The sequence below is a fragment of the Rhinoderma darwinii genome, chromosome 13 (genome assembly GCF_050947455.1).
Source record: "Rhinoderma darwinii isolate aRhiDar2 chromosome 13, aRhiDar2.hap1, whole genome shotgun sequence".
Taxonomy (NCBI): Eukaryota; Metazoa; Chordata; class Amphibia; order Anura; family Rhinodermatidae; genus Rhinoderma; species Rhinoderma darwinii.
The window spans coordinates 7,942,914-7,964,670 of NC_134699.1; the positions used below are offsets into that span (position 1 = coordinate 7,942,914).

The 21,757-nt window shown below is 41.5% G+C and overlaps 1 protein-coding gene across 3 annotated transcripts in view; it reads right to left on the minus strand.

The window, feature by feature from the left end:
• Positions 1 to 12,533, minus strand: part of RGS19 (regulator of G protein signaling 19) — a 37,092-nt gene extending 24,559 nt beyond the window's left edge. For 2 of the 3 annotated variants that reach the window (XM_075846474.1, XM_075846473.1), the window contains exon 1: positions 706 to 868. In XM_075846474.1, the coding sequence (XP_075702589.1) occupies positions 706 to 747 (42 nt within the window). In that variant the 5' untranslated portion in view covers positions 748 to 868. Of the gene's footprint in view, positions 1 to 705; positions 869 to 12,020; positions 12,100 to 12,405 lie in introns of those variants that run through there. The other variant, XM_075846475.1, reaches the window with a different exon arrangement.
• Between the last annotated feature and the right edge of the window lie 9,224 nt (positions 12,534 to 21,757).

Consider the following 21,757-nt stretch of genomic DNA (forward strand, 5'->3'; position numbering starts at 1 on the left):
GTGGAATGGTGGGTAACGTCTCTCTTCTGCCTGGTATGGGGGTAGTTTGGGGTGTAGGGGGTACTGTGTATGTATAAGTGGCATGGTGGGTAGTAACGTCTCTCTTCTGCCTGGTATGGGGGTAGTTTTGGGTGCAGGGGGGTGTATGTATAAGTGGCATGGTGGGTAGTAACGTCTCTCTTCTGCCTGGTATGGGGGTAGTTTTGGGTGCAGGGGGGTGTATGTATAAGTGGCATGGTGGGTAGTAACGTCTCTCTTCTGCCTGGTATGGGGGTAGTTTTGGGTGCAGGGGGTTGTGTGTATGTATAAGTGGCATGGTGGGTAGTAACGTCTCTCTTCTGCCTGGTATGTGGGTAGTTTTGGGTGCAGGGGGTTGTGTGTATGTATAAGTGGCATGGTGGGTAGTTCTACCTCTCTTGGGCTCAGTGTGGGGGTAGTTTGGGGCGCAGGGGGGGCGCATAGTGTGTGTATGGAGAGTAGTAGTAGTAATGCCTCTCTTGTGCCCGGTGTGGGGGTACTTTTAGGATGCAGGGGAAGAGGGTATAGTAGATGGGTAAAGAGGTACAATTACAACTCAGACACCCAGGGAGGGATCCGCTGCGCCCGGTAACCCCCATGCCTGGTGCGGCTACAGGGAAGGTTCCGGGGACCCCCTCCCGGTGCCCCATGCACTGATCTCCTATCTGCTGGGCAGCTGCTACTTACAATCTGGGCAGCACCGGAGCCCGGTCGCTTCCTGAAGCACATCCGCCTGGCCGGGGGGGGGGATGGAGCCGGTACCGGGAGGGAAGGAGGAGGGAGGGAGGGACCCGGGGACCGGGAGACCGGGACACACACGGGAGGGACCCGGGGACAGAGACACAGCCAGAGCCGCACTGCGCATGCGCCCCGCCCCCATTCACTTCCGAACTCAGCGCTGCGGCTCCACGTCAGTCACTGCCTGAGTGTATATAGTATATACTGTATTATATGTCCTCCTGTACTATATATACTGTATTATATGTCCTCCTGTACTATATATACTGTATTATATGTCCTCCTGTACTATATATACTGTATTATATGTCCTCCTGTACTATATATACTGTATTATATGTCCTCCTGTACTATATATACTGTATTATATGTCCTCCTGTACTATATATACTGTATTCTATATCCTCCTGTACTATATATACTGTATTATATGTCCTCCTGTACTATATACTGTATTATATATCCTCCTGTACTATATATACTGTATTATACGTCCTCCTGTACTATATACACTGTATTATATATCCTCCTGTACAATATATACTGTATTCTATGTCCTCCTGTACTATATATACTGTATTCTATGTCCTCCTGTACTATATATACTGTATTCTATGTCCTCCTGTACTATATATACTGTATTATATGTCCTCCTGTACTATATATAGTGTATTCTATATACTCCTGTACTATATATACTGTATTATATGTCTTCCTGTACTATATATACTGTATTATATATCCTCCTGTACTATATATACTGTATTTTATGTACTGTACTATATATAGTGTATTCTGTATCCTCCTGTACTATATATAGTGTATTCTATATCCTCCTGTACTATATATACACTGTATTATATGTCCTCCTGTACTATATATAGTGTATTCTATCCTCCTGTACTATACTGTATTATATATATCCTCCTGTACTATGTATACTGTATTATATGTCCGCCTGTACTATATATACTGTATTCTATATCCTCCTGTACTATATATACTGTATTATATGTCCTTGTGTACTATATATACTGTATTATATGTCCTCCTGTACTATATATACTGTATTATATGTCCTACTGTACTATATACTGTATTCTATATCCTCCTGTACTATATATACTGTATTATATGTCCTCCTGTACTATATACTGTTTATATATCCTCCTGTACTATATATACTGTATTATATATCCTCCTGTACTATGTATACTGTATTATATGTCCTCCTGTACTATATATAGTCTATTCTATATCCTCCTGTACTATATATACTGTATTATATGTCCTCCTGTAATATATATAGTGTATTCTATTTCCTCCTGTACTATATATACTGTATTATATGTCCTCCTGTACTATATATACTGTATTATATATCCTCCTGTACTATATATACCGTATTCTATGTCCTCCTGTACTATATACTGTATTCTATATCCTCCTGTACTATATATACTGTATTATATGTCCTCCTGTATTATATGTACCGTATTCTATATCCTCCTGTACTATATATACCGTATTCTATGTCCTCCTGTACTATATACTGTATTCTATATCCTCCTGTACTATATACAGTATTCTATATCCTCCTGTACTATACATACTGTATTCTATATCCTGTACTATATATACTGTATTCTATATCCTCCTGTACTATATACTGTATTATATATCCTCCTGTACTATATATACTGTTTTCTATATCCTCCTGTACTATATATACACCATATTCTATATCCTCCTGTACTATATATACCGCATTCTATAGCCTCCTGTACTATATATACCATATTATATATCCTCCTGTACTATATAAACTGTATTATATATCCTCCTGTACTATGTATACTGTATTATATGTCCTCCTGTACTATATATAGTCTATTATATATCCTCCTGTACTATATATACTGTATTATATGTCCTGTACTATATAGTGTATTCTATATCCTCCTGTACTATATATACTGTATTATATGTCCTCCTGTACTATATATACTGTATTATATATCCTCCTGTACTATATATACTGTATTCTATATCCTCCTGTACTATATATACTGTATTATATGTCCTCCTGTACTATATATACTGTATTATATATCCTCCTGTACTATATATAGTGTATTCTATATCCTCCTGTACTATATATACTGTATTCTATATCCTCCTGTACTATATATACTGTATTCTATATCCTGTACTATATATACTATATTCTATATCCTCCTGTACTATATACTGTATTCTATATCCTCCTGTACTATATATACTGTATTCTATATCCTCCTGTACTATATACTGTATTCTATATCCTCCTGTACTATATATACTGTATTATATGTCCTGCTGTACTATATATACCGTATTATATGTCCTCCTGTACTATATACTGTATTTTATATCCTCCTGTACTATATATACAGTATTCTATATCCTCCTGTACTATATATACTGTATTCTATATCCTCCTGTACTATATATACTGTATTCTATACCCCCTGTACTATATACACCATATTCTATATCCTCTTGTACTATATATACCGCATTCTATAGCCTCCTGTACTATATATACTGTATTCTATAACAATCTGTACTATATATACACTGTATTCTATATCCTCCTGTACTATATATATATATATATATATACACACACACTGTATACTGTATTCTATATCCTCCTGTACTATATATACTATATTCGATATCCTCCTGTACTATATATAGTATTCTATATCCTTCTGTACTACATATGCCATATTCTATATCCTCCTGTACTATATATACTGTATTCTATATCCTCCTATACTATATATACTGTATTATATATCCTCCTATACTATATATACTGTATTATATGTCCTCCTGTACTATATATACTGTATTATATGTCCTCCTGTACTATATATACTGTATTATATATCCTCCTGTACTATATGCTGTATTGTATATACTCCTGTACTATATACTGTAAAATATATCCTCATGTACTATATATACTGTATTGTATATCCTCCTGTACTATATATAGTGTATTCTATATCTTCCTGTACTATATATACACTGTATTGTATGTCCTCCTGTACTATATATACTGTATTATATATCCTCCTGTACTATATATACTGTATTATATGTCCTCCTGTACTATATATACTGTATTATATATCCTCCTGTACTATATACTATAAAATATATACTCATTTACTATGTATACTGTATTATATATCCTCCTGTACTATATATACTGTATTGTATATCCTCCTGTAATATATATACTGTATTACATATCCTCCTGTACTATAAACTGTAAAATATCTCCTCATGTACTATATATACTGTATTATATGTCATCCTATACTATATATACTGTATTCTATATCCTCCTGTACTATATATACTGTATTCTATATCCTCCTGTACTATATATACTGTATTATATATCCTCCTGTACTATATACTGTCAAATATATCCTTATGTACTATATATACTGTATTATATATCCTCCTGTACTATATATACTGTATTGTATATCCTGCTATACTATATGTACTATATACTGTATTATACAGTATATAGCCTGCTGCACTATATATGCTATATACTGTAATATATATCTTGCTGCACTATACTATATACTGTATTATATATATCCTCTTGTAATACATATACTATATACTGTATTATATATCCTGCTGCACTTTATATACTGTATTACTGTATTATATATCCTGGTGCACTATATATAATGTAGTATATATATCCTGCTGTACTATATACTGTATTAAATATATCCTGCTGTATTATATACTGTATTATATATATATATTCTGCTGTACTATATACTGTATTATATATATATATTCTGCTGTACAGTACACTATGTACTATATACTGTAATATATATATTATACACGGCAGATATATGTATTCTATCATTTATGTACTATACTATATACAGTATATGTTATTTGTAGTATTATAAAGTGCAATAAACCCTATCTTGCTACAAAACACAGTACAAACATGTAAGGTCAGGACTTCGTGCCGCTGCCGCCTGTGAGCCTTGGCAAAATCATGGCATTACTGTTCTGATACTTCAATGGGGGTTTTTTATGGGACAAAAAGATGGCCATCACAAAAAATTTCCCAAAATGTTACTTCCAAAGGTGCCTTTGATGCATGTGATGTGTGCGCCATGTTACCTACTGACCACCGTTGTAAAAAAAAAAGTGCACAGCAATAATAATTTAAAAAAACGGCATATTAACGTATCTCAGTCCGGCAGATGCTAATAAGACACTCTTCTGGCATCCGTCGGGCCCATAGAGCTCTATGGACACGTTTGGCGTATCTCTCAGGAGCGGTTTTCTGCACATGTACCGAACGTACACGCTGCATGCAATGAGAACATAGCCTACATTGTAGGTGAAGACACAGCTCTATGCTACAAATGATATATACTGAAATACACCGCTCTAGGTTTCAGACTAATGGCCAAAAAAATACAACCTTCATGAACTGCCCTGGTTTTCTATAAGGGCTCTTAGGCCTTATTCAGACGAACGTTGTATAAGTCTGTGTGCTGTCCGTTAAAAGAAATGGACAGCACACGCCCTATGCAATTCAATGGGGCTATTCAGACGTCCGTGATTTTTCACGCGGCGTGTTTCTGTTGCGTGAAACTTACTGCATGTCCTATTCTGGTTTGTTTTTGCGGACCACGTCGCCCATTGAAGTCTATGGGTGCGTGAAAATCATGGACCATTTAAGGACGCCATCCGCGTGCTGTCCGTGTTTCACGCAACAGTTGGTAAAGAAATGTTGTGGAAAAATAAATAAATGTACACCAACACTGACGTCAAAAACTGATGAGACATGGAACTCAAATGCATTAAATACGGTCCACTTTTTTACGAACGTAAAACGGACACGTTCGTCTGAATCAGGCCTTAATGTCAAGTAGAAAAGTCTAAGGCTGGATTCAGACAGGACCGATATGCTGCGGATTTTCTGAGCAGAATTTACATGCGAAAAATCTGCAGCGGATTACAGTCCCAGCCGTGCGGATGAGATTTGAAGAAATCTAATTCACATGCTGCTGAACATTTTCCGGACGGAAATCAGAGCTGCTGTGGATTTTCATAACCTCATTCTGTTGTAAATGCCCCAGCCGTTTCAATGTGCAAGGAGTGAAATACGCAGCCAAATACGAACATAAAACGTGCATATTTTTCAGAAACGCCGCGGAGAGACACTGTGGAAAAGCTGCAGCATTTTTGTCCCGTGTAAGTCCATCCTAAAGAGTCAATTTTATGGGGGAAAAAATGGCGTAGATGTCTTGGAGGATAACCATACAAAATCCTCATGTCTTTAGTCATTGGTAAGTCTGTTCCCATTAAGGGCCAAATTAAAAAAAATCATAATTAGAATAAGGGGAGGTGAAATGGGCTTCTGGTTCCTCAGATAAGGAGAACTGAAAAGAAGACAGATGTGGATGACAGCCATAATTGTGCAGAATGGATTCATGAAAAATGCTCCTTGATCTGCCATGTCCGGGATGGTGTTGAAGCCTTCATCCAGAGTAAGGTCTGTCATGAAGTCCATGGAGATAGGTGACCATGGATGCCTGGGGATAGGCAACAGAAGGCCAAGAGGAGCCTGAGAAGACCAAGAGGAGCCTGAAGAGGACTCCCGGAACAGGTTGCCATAAATTGGTTTTCCAAGTACCACGATGACCGGCAAATTGAGACAACCATATCCTGTCCATTCATTTAATCCATAGATCCTCAAGTACAAATGTCTTCCCTCACGGAATATTGATCTGGGGCACTGCCACAAATATGCTTAAGGGATCCGATAAGGAGAACAGAAAAGAAGACAGATGTGGATGACAGACATATTTGTGAAGAATGGATGCATTAAGAATTCTCCGTGATCTGCTGTGACTAAGATGGTGTTGAAGCCTTCAGCCAGATCGGTTATGAAGTCCATGGAGATAGGTGACCATGGGTGCCTAGGGATAGACAACAGAAGACCAAGAGGAGCCTGATGAGGACTCGCAGAACAGGTTGCCATCAATTCTGTGGTTTTCCAAGTACCACGATGACCAGAAAACTGAGAGAGCGTATAATGTCCATTAGTTTGATCCATAGATCCTCAAATACGAATGTTTTCCCTCACAAAATATTGATTGGGGGCTCTGCCACAAATATGCTTAAGGGATCAAGAACACTTTAGAATTCACAGGTTATTTGGAATCCAGAATATCAATTGAACGTTAGAGAGTGTCTGCCTTTTTGCATATAGATCTGGAGATTAAAAAAATTAGAAAAACAGAGCAGTGAACTTGCGTAGACTGAAGAGACTGGGAATTATGTTACTGGAAATAAAGACCCCTCTGAGAGATGTCTCCATCGTTTGAGAGCCAGCCTAAGCGTGAGAAGCTCAAGATCTCTGATCCATACCTCTGAAGACTGACATTGAGATAGGAGTGCTCCAACTCCATTGGTAGAAACATCAACTTTGAGATAAAGGGCTGTGTCGATATGGGACGTTCTACAATTAGTGCGGAGTACGGAAAAAAACAACTGCTCCTATAGAAAACCCTGCTCTAAATTTTTCTTCAAGTAGTTGTACGTTGTATATAATTGGCTCCATAAGGTTTTCTTGATGTATGTGGTGCTCAGCATACTTATAAAAGGGCAGGTTAAAGGGTCACCTTCTATAAGGGCACATTCACACGTGGTGGAATTGCTGTTCAATTCCGCTGTGGACAGTCCGCAGTGGAATCCTGCAGCAGCCTTTTTTTACATTTGTTACTATACATTTTTCGGAAAGTTAGTTCAGACGTTGCAGAAAATAACTGTGCGGAAATCAGGCTGCGGTGCAGAATTTTCCCTCCGCAGCAGCTCATGACGTTGCGGAGAAGAAGTGGAATTTCACTGCAGATTTCAGCCTTTGCAATGCAAAAACTGAAATCTGTGGCAAGTCCGCTGTCATATCCGCAACGTCTGAATTACCTGTCAAATATGCAAATGTTGGTGCAGATTCGTTGCGCAATTGCCCCAAATCTGCACCAACATTTGCAGCGGAAAAATTCCACCACGTCTGAACGTGCCCTTAGTCACCAGTCATACTATTACGTGTAGTGCACCATGCTAGCTTACAGATTGTTGGTCATGCCCATACTATAAGATTAGGCGGGCTGCCCAGCACCTTCTAAGAGTACCACACAAAGTACCCCCACCTTTTAGATACACAGGGTAAGTTCTGCAATGAAGAATTCGACCAGGCACTGGACTCCCATCAAAGTCGTTGGGTCTAAGGGTATGTTCACACAGCAGCGTCCAATACGCCTGAAATTACGGAGCTGTTTTCAGGCGAAAACAGCTCCTGAATTTCAGACGTAATTGCTCGTACTCGCGTTTTTCGCAGCGTCAAACGCCTCCATTACGCCTGAAAATAGGTCGTGTGAACCCAGCCTTACTCTCTTGGTGTCAAGCAAGCTCAACCAAGCTGTATAGGTTCTTTGAGTGGTGTCACAAGATCCGGAAAAAATGGTCCGAATTTTTCTGTTATCACTCTTTTATGTATGCTCCTAAATGCCAGACAGACAGCAATGAGTTTATCAAAGAACTATTGAGGTGATCAGTTTAAATATGGCCTACTAGGGTATAGCTGGCACCAGTTGCTGTGGGAGATGGCAAGGAAGTTATACGAGCGAAAGTCGGAAATGAGAAGTCAGAGAATGAAGTACCAGGCCGCAGACCAAAGGGGTGAGGACACAGGCCGAGCAGAGGATGTGGATATAGCTCTACAGGATCCCTGGAGAATAGATGAGCCAATGTCAGAGAAGAATTCCTATTTTGAAATAGCCTGACGGGAGTGGAGACACACGTGATGGCGTCAGGTAACGCGTTGTCAACCTACACAAGAAGTCACAACTTTAAAAGAAATCACAACTTTACAGTGTGTTAGTGTAGAATAATTCTCCACTCCGGACAACAAAACAGAGCAGCATGATGATATGTAGAGTTAATGTATACCTCTATGTACAGTGCAAACTGATTTACAACACTAAAGTTAAACATAATATTATAAATTATAATGCACCATAAATGTCATTTCTATACTGACTGCGATGTCAGGCTGGGATGCAATTTAATATATAGATATTTAGATTATATACTGCTCTATTCAATGATATATTTTGTTTTGAGTGGTCATAAACTCATATAATACTTTACACAACAGTGCAGATTATAGTAGTTATATTACTGTATATAGGGGCAGTATTATAGTAGTTATATTCCTGTATATAGGGAGCAGTATTATAGTAGTTATATTCTTGTATATAGGAGTAGTATTATAGTGGTTATATTCTTGTATATAGGAGCAGTATTATAGTAGTTATATTCTTGTATATAGGGGCAGTATTATAGTAGTTATATTACTGTATATAGGGGGCAGTATTATAGTAGTTATAGTCTTGTATATAGGAGCAGTATTATAGTAGTTATATTCTTGTATATAGGGGCAGTATTATAGTAGTGATATTCTTGTATATAGGGGCAGTATTATAGTAGTTATATTCTTGTATATAGGAGGCAGTAGTATAGTAGTTATATTTTTGTATATAGGAGCAGTATTATAGTAGTTATATTCTTGTATATAGGGGCAGTATTATAGTAGTGATATTCTTGTATATAGGGGCAGTATTATAGTAGTTATATTCTTGTATATAGGAGGCAGTAGTATAGTAGTTATATTTTTGTACATAGCGGGATTATTATATTATATAATGCTGATGTAGTAAAGGTTCATTCAGCTTAGTCTGTCAGGGCACTTAGGGAAAGGGCTTAAAAACTGCCAACCATTTTCTGGCCCAGTAAAAACAGTTGTCACTTACTTTCCCCCTTTCCTTAGTGTATTACTCAGCAGGGCACAACAATGATTATAGGAGAAAGGTTCCGCCCAGGGTAGAGAGTATATGACATCTGGGCTCTATCCTGACGCATGATAGGAGGGACATTTAACATGTAAAAAAATGCGTTTAGTTAAATGTTTACCCAGGAATGTTTACGGTATCATTTAATGTTATTTTAAAAGTGATTGGAGTTGCCCTTTAAGTTGTTTGCAACTGTTTTTAGTAGTGTCATCTAACCTCACATCAGTAATATACCGATTATAATCTCTGTTAAGAACTTCCCAGGCAGTTTCTATGTTCTACAAACTGTAATAAGTTTTTAGAATAAAACGACCAGATCTTTATCTCTGCAGTGACCAGGGTTAGATTACATCTCCACATTTCCTCATTTTCCTTCCTGGATGTTTTATGTTAAGTAAGGGACACATGCTGAAAGTATCATTTGTATATTAATAGAAGATTCAGGGTGGTCGCTTATCTACTATTCTGGCTCGGAGGTGCATATTTTGTTAATGCCATAGCAACCAGTCAACAATTAGCTTTTATCGGACTGGTGTAAGACGAAAGTAAACATCTGACTGGTTTGTAGTACAGAGAAGGTACACCATGACCATCACAACCCCCTCTGACCCGTTTCCATTGACAGAATACAATTACTCTAGATGACGCCGGTGCAGAGGCATTTGCTTTTCCCCTGCCTCCAGGAATGCTGTCTATAGTAATTTTGTAAGGAGCCCTTTAATTAAAGTGGAACCCACCTATAGGGCATGGCCACACGTAGCGGAATTGCTCTGGAATTCTGCTGCGGACACTCCGCAGCGGACCCGTTTCTCCATTGCCTTCCACAGCTTTGTGGTTGGGTTCGTTTGCACGTTGCGGACAATTCCGCTGCGGAGCATAGGCTGCGGTGCGGAATTTGGTGTCCGCAGCATACAATGGTTGTTGCGGAGGTGTGGCGGACTGTTTGCGGACTCATTGCGGAATTTCTCCATTGACTTCAACGGAGATTCTAAGTTCCGCAGTGAAGTCCGCAGATGTAATGTAGACGTTATGTGTGCTGCGGAGCGTATTGTTTTTTTAACTTGACATTTCTTCATTCTGGCTGGACCTATGTATTTCTAGGTCTACAGCCAGACTTAGGAAGCCAATGGGGCTCCCGTAATTGCGGGTGACTACGTGTGTGCACCCGTAATTACGGGAGCGTTGCTAGGCGACGTCAGTAAATAGTCACTGTCCAGGGTGCTGAAAGAGTTAAGAGATCGGCAGTAACTGTTTCAGCACCCTGGACATTGACTACCGATCCCAATATACAGCAACCTGTAAAAAAATAGAAGTTCATACTTACCAAGAACTCCCTGCTTCTTCCTCCAGTCCGGTTTCCCAGGATGACGTTTCAGTCTAAGTGACAGCTGCAGCCAATCACAGGCTGCAGCGGTCACATGGACTGCCGCGTCATCCAGGGAGGTCGGGCTGGATGCCGAAAGAGGGACGCGTGACCAAGACAACGGCCGGTAAGTATGAAATTCGTTTACTTTCACTAGGGAAAGTGCTGTCCCTTCTCTCTATCCTGCACTGATAGAGAGAAGGGAAGTACTTTCACCTCAATACGCAGCGGCTAGTCCGCATCAATTTATTGCCCATTTTGGGCAGATCCGCAACAGAATCTGCAACGCAGATTCTGTGCGGCATTGATGCGGCCAGTTGCGGAAGAATTCCGCCACGTGTGGCCATGCCCTTAGTTATCCATCATTGGTGGACTGTGAGCTTCAATCCTCTGCCGAGTCCCAGAATGAAAACAAAACAGAGGTCCTAAAAGCAAACCTGTGAAGTCCCATCGACAATACATTGTCGGTGGATCCCACCAATTTCTATGTTTAACCAAACCAAGATGTGCAGAACTTTTACAGAACAGCACAGTTCCTTCATTCTGGGAATCAGCAAGGGTCCCCACTGCTGTTTTCATGTGATGTGCCTCTAGGACTTCTCAGAGAATAACTAAAAGTGGAATTCCCCTTTAAGTCTGGGTTTTGTATAATGTAGCAAAATGGTAATTTGTCTATGGAATTATATACAATGTTGCAATTTTTTCTATCGAGAACAAATATTCCAGCAGGTGTCTTGTGGATACTTTGGACACTGCTGAAGTTTTTACTTGCCAGGTATAAACCATAAATGTATTGTTGTCACTGATGGCGTTCACAATAGACCTGGTTGGTCATTATGCAAATTTTGGGTGTTTTACTAAACAAATGTGTTATGACGTGAGCGCTGAACAGTTGCTTTACTGTCATATTATACACAACTACTAAAATAATTTACCTGGGATCAGGAATTGATATTTTCGGAGGTTCTTACACCCCACTTCCTTCTTCAGCACCTGTGCATGGCTTCTCTGGTTCTGTATAAAGAAAAACGCCAACGGCTAGATATTACAGGACCCAATAGTCGGAGCATTTGTTTATACAAATGACATGGTAGATCATGACATCTATAGTGACTGGTATTGTCATGATCTGGGCCAGTGGATTACAACATGTGGCCCTCCAGCTGTTATAAAACGGCAACTCCTACCATGTAGGCTGTCAGAAAATGCTGGTAGTAGTAGTTTCCCAACAACTGAAGAGCCACAGGTTGCAGGCCACTGATCTGGGGGATCAATATGTAGCAGGACCACAAATCGCACAAGTAACAAAGTGATTCATACCTTCACTGCCAATTCCCACTACTTTCGCTGGTCGAATTGTACCTCTCGACCCTCAAAATTTTGGACCACCCTCTAATTCTGGATGATTGGTGCCAGTCTGTAGAAGTATCACTATCTTCATGGTTCAGGTGTCTTGAATCCCTTTAAAATGCTTACATGTCACCAAATGTCCACATATACGTTCTGAATAGCTGAAGCCGCACCCCTGAGCCACCCAGATATGACTTAATTCAGTGCATTTCTGCTTTTTTTTTTTTTGCTGTACGCAGTTTAAAATGTGACACAGAGACGCCTACCTGAGCAGCTTGCAGTGCAACATAGACAATGTTGGAGACTGGTGTCTTCCGAACAGGCTCTTAAAAGGTTAACTAGGACTGTACAAAAACCCATAGGTTGCTGTATGAGATGCAGGGGTTAATGATTGCAGTGCAGGGGGCAGGGTACCCAATTCTTTTCCACTTCCTCCTTCTGGCTTCATGTTTCTCTATATGGTTTCATAGATCAGCCCGTCATCCAGCCTTGTGCCCCGTCAGCTTTTTTTTTTTTGGTTCCTTCACTTATTGCAAAATTCACAAATGTTTATTTCTCCAACAACAATGAAGAAGCTTAGAGGTTACCCAGCCCCAAATACTGTACAGACCCCCCTTCTATAGAATTTCACAGTTGATGGACATGTGTCTTTTTTCAGCCGTACTAACTACCGTATGTAACTATGTCCCTGGTTCCTAGTGAAATGACAGCCTAGATTATGGATATTTTAAAAAGCAATTCTAGTCACGTGTGAAAATGGTCCTACCTGTTCATATATAATATATATATATATATATATATATATATAGTACCAATAATCCGTAAATGAAGCAGCACTCGTGTAATAAAGTGGTGGGTGCAAAGCAACTACAGATTAATCCACAGCTCAAAATACCATACAAGAAAGGAGATTGCAGCACTCCAGCAAGGTCCAGTAAGAAAATCTGTGGTTTTATTTGCCCATGTTTAGAGCACAGTGTCGTTTTAGTTCCACCATGGAACTTTTTTCAAGCGGAAAAGGGGGCAGTTGGGAGCAGTATTATAGTAGTTATATTCTTGTATATAGGAGCAGTATTATAGTAGTTCTATTCTTGTATATAGGGGCAGTGTTATAGTAGTTATATTCTTGTACATAGGAGCAGTATTATAGTAGTTATATTCTTGTATATAGGAGCAGTATTATAGTAGTTATATTCTTGTACATAGGGGGCAGTATTATAGTAGTTATATTCTTGTATATAGGGGCAGTATTATAGTAGTTATATTCTTGTATATAGGAGCAGTATTATAGTAGTTATATTCTTGTATATAGGAGCAGTATTATAGTAGTTATATTCTTGTATATAGGAGCAGTATTATAGTAGTTATATTCTTGTATATAGGGGGCAGTATTATAGTAGTTATATTCTTGTATATAGGAGCAGTATTATAGTAGTTATATTCTTGTATATAGGAGCAGTATTATAGTAGTTATATTCTTGTATATAGGGGCAGTATTATAGTAGTTATATTCTTGTATATAGGGAGCAGTATTATAGTAGTTATTCTTGTATATAGGGAGCAGTATTATAGTAGTTACATATTCTTGTATATAGGAGCAGTATTATAGTAGTTATATTCTTGTATATAGGAGCAGTATTATAGTAGTTATATTCTTGTATATAGGGGCAGTATTATAGTAGTTATATTCTTGTATATAGGAGCAGTATTATAGTAGTTATATTCTTGTATATAGGGGCAGTATTATAGTAGTTATATTCTTGTATATAGTAGTAGTATTATAGTAGTTATATTCTTGTATATAGGGGACAGTATTATAGTAGTTATATTCTTGTACATAGGGGGCAGTATTATAGTAGTTATATTATTATACATAAGGGCAGTATTATATTCATGATAACACTGTCAAAATCTTATTTGTACATTACAATTTTCATAGATAACAATGAAACAGCGAATACAACATTCAAGTTAGTCCGGTATGAAGCATGATTTTGCAATATACAGACACATATATAATATATATGTATATAAACGCCCTCCATGCTGCGGTTATGTAACTCTGTTACGTTGCCGTACATTTATAATAATAATTTACAATTGTATAATTAACACTTTCCACACCAGGAAGTAGCTGGTGAATGCAGAAGTAGCAGAGCTTGCAGCATGCGGGTGTACTGGGTGCTGGCCTAGATGGCCTATATGGTAAATACGGACCTAGAGACAGTAAAACTAGTTAGGAGATTTTTTTGGAGGCATTAGATTTATAATAGTGAATATATTCTCTATACAGAGGAAGAACATTTTAGTTTGGTGCTGGTTTAGCGCCCCCCCCCCCCCATCCAGAGAGTTGGACATTTTGCTATCACCCCGGTCCTACAGGAGCGTAACTACCAGGGTACCAGCCACCTCTTAATTAAGGAGTGTCATTGGTAAGGGACAATGAACTGCCTCTGGAAGATGGTAGGCAAACGGAGGAGGGATAATAAGAAAGGGAGAATAACCCCCATGATCACATACTTGCCCCCATCAGTTCTAGAAGAGAAGGGCTGCATGGGCGTTAGGACCTATCTTCTCCTTTGTTTGATAGTTGCAGTGTCAATGGACTGGGGAGCCCTCCATACCACCATGCCTGGCACTTACCTCTATATTGTTAGCTTAGGGCTGTCCATGAAAAGGCTGGTGCCTGGTGTGGCTGTTAGGCAGAGAGATGTAAAATGTGGTTGGACTAAGGACTCTCCAACTAATAGTCCATGGGGTGGGTATGTTCGTACATGCAATTTGTGTCCCTTTACACATGAGTGCATCAAGGACATAAGGCCATTTAGCAAGAACGGGGTCCCCATCCAGCTATGATTAAGAACCCTAGAGGATTGAAATGCGTAACCGTGGTCCCGGGATTATCATTTTAATTGTCTTGTTTTTTTAATATGACCAAATAAATGGTTTTTTTTTTACAAGAGTGCTGGATTTCCTGGTTCATTGCCTTATATACCTGATATATCATGACTTCTCTTCGGATATCTACGAGCACCATCATTATTCATAATGTGGTCTGGACAAACACATGGAATAACGCAGTGGAAACGCGGTGAACGAACCCTTGTATAAATTTTTTCTATTTTCCCCATCCTGTTGCTGGGCTATGACATGAGGCAATAAGGCCCCAAAACATTACCCTCCCCCTCGTTTCCATCACTTGTATGGGAGAAGGGTTGGGTGTCCCCACTCCCTGTCCCCACTCCCTGTCCCCGTGTAGGTGAATGGGAACAATCTGAGCTCCTGATGCTACAGGGACTGCCTCTGGTATGTAGAAAAGCAATAATAATTATTTACAAAACTTTTTCCACCATTGTTTTATCAAGAACCTGGTACCACCAGTGCAGTAGTATATGGAGGTAGCAGGTCCCAGCCTCGTACAGCAGATTCCCCCATCACTAGGCCCCACGCGGTGGGAATATTCCCGGCACTGGATATCGTGCTGCTCACTCTTTAAATCAGTTGCTATTTTAATAAGAACTTTAAGTGTCCTGATAAGATTCATCCAGTTATGGAAAACTTCATGTCAGCCGAGTCCCGGAAAACGCGCAGTATAGTCTTCTAAAAAGCCCTAGGAAGTAGTTCTTTATACAGATCACACATGATAGGCTTAGATACACGAGCTCAGCATACATTATCATACATGATAAGCTTAGATACATCATCTCAGCAGACAGTATCACATGTAATAGGCTTAGATACATCAGCTAAGCAAACAGTATGACACATAGGTTTAGATACACCAGCTCAGCAAACAGTATCATATATTATAGACTTTTATACACTGATTTAGCAGACAGTATCACACATGGTGAACTTAGCTACACAGCTCAGCAGACATTATCACACATGATAGGCTTAGATACACTAGGTCAGCAAACAGTATCACACATGATCGACTTTGATACATTGACTTAGCAGACAGTATCATATAAGATAGGCTTAGACACACAAGCTCTGCAGCACAGTATCACACATGATAAACTTAGATACACAAACTCTCCAGCACAGTATCACACATGATAGGCTTAGATACACAAGCTCTGAAGCACAGTATCACACCTGATAGGCTGAGATACACAGGCTCAGCAGACACACATGATAGGATTAGATATACAAACTCTCCAGCACAGTATCATACCTGATAGGCTGAGATACACAGGCTCAGCAGACACACATGATAGGATTAGATATACAAACTCTCCAGCACAGTATCATACCTGATAGGCTGAGATACACAGGCTCAGCAGACACACATGATAGGATTAGATATACAAGTGTGCGACTGATCCCACTCCTTCCCCTTGGAAAAGCTGGAGCACGTCACTACTTAGGGGTTTATCTTTGTGAATGCCAGCTATCTCCCCCGAATCCCCTGTTTTTTTTTTTCAATTAAATGGGGAGATCATGGGCTGCCAGACACATTTGGTATGCTTATCTCCAGAGGAAACGATAGGACTGACTAAACCATGTTTTTCCTGATGTTGAGTGTCTATCAGGCACTATAGACATTAGTTTTAGGTAAATGCCAAGATTTTTGAGTTATAGACAGACATATATATCAAAACCAACAGTGACCCCTGCAGGATAACACAATGGTACATTAGTCTGATCAGTTATCTGATTTAAAGGATTTAAGTAATGTACACACATTACATTACTTATCTTGTACTGATCCTGAGTTACATCCTGTATTATACTCCAGAGCTGCACTCACTATTCTGCTGGTGGCGTCACTGTGTACATATATTACATTACTTATCCTGTAAAGAATCGGGGTAGGGAGACGACCGGTGAGCCCTAATCTACCCGCAACTCAGTCCCTGCCTACTTGCACGGCCCGTCCTAAGTGACGGCGTACAACTGGGCGACAGTCCCTACGCTCAGTAAGTGCAAGACAGACAAGACAAGGGCACACAGAAGCAAAGGGGAAGTAGGGGCAGTTGCCCACGGAAAACCGTGAGCAACAGGCAGTGGTTAACGAGCCGAGTCAAACCAGGAGAGTACGTAGTAGCAAAACAGAGCAGGAGAATGGTCAGGCAAGCCAGGGTCAAAAAGTTACAGCGGTCAATGAGGTAAATAGCAGGAATAGCAGAGCCAGGAAACGAGAGAATCACAGGCAAGGAACATGCTGCAAGTGAGGGTATAAATAGACCAAGGGCGGCAGCTAGAACCGTCATGCCAGGCTGTGATAGGTTCTCCCTCTCCTCAGCCTGCAAGCCTGAGTGGTAACAGATCGCGTCACTCTAGCAGATCTTGGAGCTGATGAAGGTTGATTAACCCTGGGTGTCAACACAGAACCTGTGTCAGGCAAACCCTTTACAGTACCCCCCCCTTTTATGAGGGGCCCCTGGACCCTTATAGGTGGTGGGCCTGGCTTGTCGGGGAACCGAAGATGGAACTTCCTGAGCAATATACCAGCGTGAACATCCCGGGCGGGTACCCAAGTCCTCTCCTCAGGCCCGTATCCTCTCCAATGGACCAGGTACTGGAGGGAGCCTTGGATCATTCTGCTGTCCACAATCTTGGCTACCTCGAATTCTACCCGATCAGGAGTGAGAACAGGGACCGGAGGTTTCCTCGATGTAGCCAAGGACGGGGTGCAGCTTTTCAAGAGGGAGGCATGGAACACGTTGTGTATCTGAAAAGACGGGGGGTAACTCCAGCCGGAAGGAGACAGGGTTGAGGACCTCAATGATTTTGTATGGCCCTATATACCGGGGAGCAAATTTCTTGGACGGAACTTTAAGGCGCAAATTTTTAGAAGAAAGCCACACCAGATCCCCGACCACAAATAGGGGGTTAGTTGAACGTCTTTTATCTGCCTGAGTCTTTTGGATGCTCTGGGACGCCACAAGGTTCTTCTGAACCTGGGCCCAGACTGTGCACAGTTCCCGATTAACGACATCTACCTCGGGATTGTTGGAACCACCAGGTGTAACGGAGGAGAACCGTGGATTAAACCCAAAATTGCAGAAGAAGGGGGAGACCCCCGACGAGCTACTGACCCGGTTATTAAGGGAAAATTCGGCGAGGGGAATGAAGGAGACCCAATCATTTTGACAGTCTGAGATAAAACACCTTAAGTATTGTTCTAAAGACTGATTCGACCTCTCAGTTTGGCCATTAGTTTCCGGATGGAAGGCCGAGGAAAACGACAGTTCAATCCCCAGCTTCTTACAGAAAGCTCTCCAAAACAATGAAACAAATTGTATCCCTCTGTCAGAAACAATATTGACCGGAACCCCATGGAGACGCAGGATGTGTTTGACAAACAAGGTAGCTAACGTCTTGGCATTGGGTAGTTTCTTGAGGGGTACAAAGTGGCACATCTTACTGAAGCGGTCTACTACAACCCACACCACCGACTTGCCTTGGGATGGAGGCAGATCGGTGATAAAATCCATGGAGATATGGGTCCAAGGTCTCTGGGGAATGGGCAAAGAACATAGTAAGCCTGCAGGTCGGGACCTGGGAGTCTTGGACCTAGCACAAATTTCACAAGCGGCGACGTAGGCCTTAACATCTTTAAGCAACCCAGGCCACCAATAGGTTCTGGAAATTAGGTGCTTGGTACCCAGGATGCCTGGATGGCCAGATAGTGCGGAGTCATGATTCTCCCTGAGCAACCTTAGTCGGAATGGCAGGGGAACAAACAGCTTGTTCTCAGGAAGGTTCTCGGGAGCAGAACCTTGATCAGCCGCAATTTCGGAGGCTAAGTCTGAATCCACAGAGGATATGATTATACCTGGGGGCAAAATACAAGCGGGATCCTCCTCAGGAGGAGGGCTGGCCATGAAGCTACAAGACAGAGCATCAGCTTTGATATTTTTTGACCCAGCCCTAAAGGTAACCACAAAGTTGAAGCTCGTAAAAATCAACGCCCATCGAGCTTGTCTCGGGGTTAGCCTCCGGACAAATTTTAGGAACACCAGATTTTTGTGGTCAGTAAGAACCGTTACCTGGTGCCTAGCCCCCACCAGTAAGTGGCGCCACTCTTCAAATGCCCATTTAATGGCTAAGAGTTCGCGGTTGCCAACGTCATAGTTTCTCTCAGTGAGAGACCTAGTACCCTGGGACAAGACAGCACCCACTCCCACCTCGGAGGCGTCAACCTCCATGATGAATGGCTCCATTTGGTTAGGCTGAATCAGCACTGGGGCAGAGACAAAGCACCTCTTAAGGATCTCAAAAGCCTGGACCGCCTCCGGAGGCCAGTGGAGGAGATCAGCACCTTTACGAGTGAGGTCCGTAAGAGGCTTAGCGATGACCGAGAAGTTAGCAATAAATCTCCTGTAATAATTAGCAAACCCCAGGAAGCACTGTAACGCCTTCAGGGAGGCAGGGCGGACCCATTCTGCCACAGCCTGAACCTTGGCAGGGTCCATGTGGAATTCGTTAGGAGTGAGGATTTGACCCAAAAATGGTATCTCCTGCACCCCAAACACACATTTATTGGTTTTTGCAAAGAGTTTGTTTTTCCAAAGGGCCTGGAGCACCTTCCTGACATGCTCAATGTGGGAGGACCAGTCCTTGGAAAACACAAGTATATCATCAAGGTACACTACAAGAAATACCCCCAGATAGTCTCTTAAAATCTCATTTATGAAATTCTGGAAGACCGCGGGAGCATTACACAACTCAAAGGGCATGATATTCGAAATGACCTTCGGGCGTGTTAAACGCAGTCTTCCACTCATCCCCCTCTCTGATCCGGATAAGGTTATAAGCCCCCCGAAGATCGAACTTAGAGAACCATTGGGCCCCCTGAACCTGATTGAAGAGATCAGGAATCAAAGGAAGGGGGTACTGGTTCCTTACAGTGATCTTATTTAAACTTTGGTAATCGATGCACAGCCTAAGACCACCATCCTTCTTCCCCACGAAGAAGCCAGCACCTACCGGAGAAGTAGAGGGGCGAATGTAACCCTTGGCCAGGCTTCCCTGGATATATTCTCTCATGGCTTCACGTTCAGGACAAGAGAGATTAAATATCCATCCTTTAGGGAACTTAGCTCCTGGTACCAAGTCGATTGCGCACGCGTACTCTCTATGAGGAGGTAACTCTTCGGAGGCCTTTTTAGAAAAGACATCCGCGAAGTCCTGAATAAACTCAGGTAGAGTGATCACCTCTTCAGCGAGAGAAACCAAATTAATAGAAAAACATGACGTCATGCATTCATTACCCCATTTAGTGAGGGTATGTTCACACGAGGTCATTACGTCCGTAATTGACGGACGTATTTCGGCCGCAAGTCCTGGACCGAACACAGTGCAGGGAGCCGGGCTCCTAGCATCATAGTTATGTACGATGCTAGGAGTCCCTGCCTCGCTGCCGGACAACTGTCCCGTACTGTAATCATGTTTTCAGTACGGGACAGTTGTCCGGCAGCGAGGCAGGGACTCCTAGCGTCGTACATAAGTATGATGCTAGGAGCCCGGCTCCCTGCATTGTGTTCGGTCCGGTGCTTCCGGCCGAAATACGTCCGTCAATTACGGACGTAATGACCTCGTGTGAACATACCCTAAGATCACCAATATTCCAGTTAAAAGTGGGATTATGTGTCTGCAACCAAGGGAGGCCTAAAATCAAATCGGACGATAATCCCTGCATCACCAGTACAGAGCACTGCTCCAAATGAATGGAGCCAACAATGAGTTCAGAAACAGGGGTATGCTGCATAAAGTAACCATTAGCAAGCGGAGTGGAGTCAATACCCACTCCCGGGACAGGTTTAGTTAGGCAAATCAATTAGTGGCATAGCTAGAGACATGGCAAATTCTACAGACATAATATTAGCAAAAGACCCTGAATCCACGAAGGCACTGCCGGTGGTAGACCTTCCATCAAAAGAGACCTGAAAGGGAAGCAAGATTTTATTAGGCTTCATGTTAATGGGAAATACCTGTGCGCCCAAGCGACCTCCCCAATGGTCACTTAGGCGCGGAAGTTTTCTGGCTGCTTATTCTTGTGCCGGGACAGTAGTTCAATTGATGTTTGTCATCCCCACAGTAGAAGCAGAGACCATTCTTCCTGCGGAAATCTCTACGTTGTTGGGGAGACACGGAGGCCCCGAGTTGCATCTGTTCATCCGAGTTCTCCGTGGAAGAACGAAGCAGCGGAACCTCTGGAGCCATCATAGGGGAGCCAGAGGTGAAGGCACCAGAACGTTCAAGTCGTCGTTGCCTGAGACGTCGGTCAAGACGTACCGCTAAAGCCATAGCCTGATCTAGAGAGTCAGAGGTGGGATAGCTAACTAACTGGTCTTTAAGGACGTTCGAC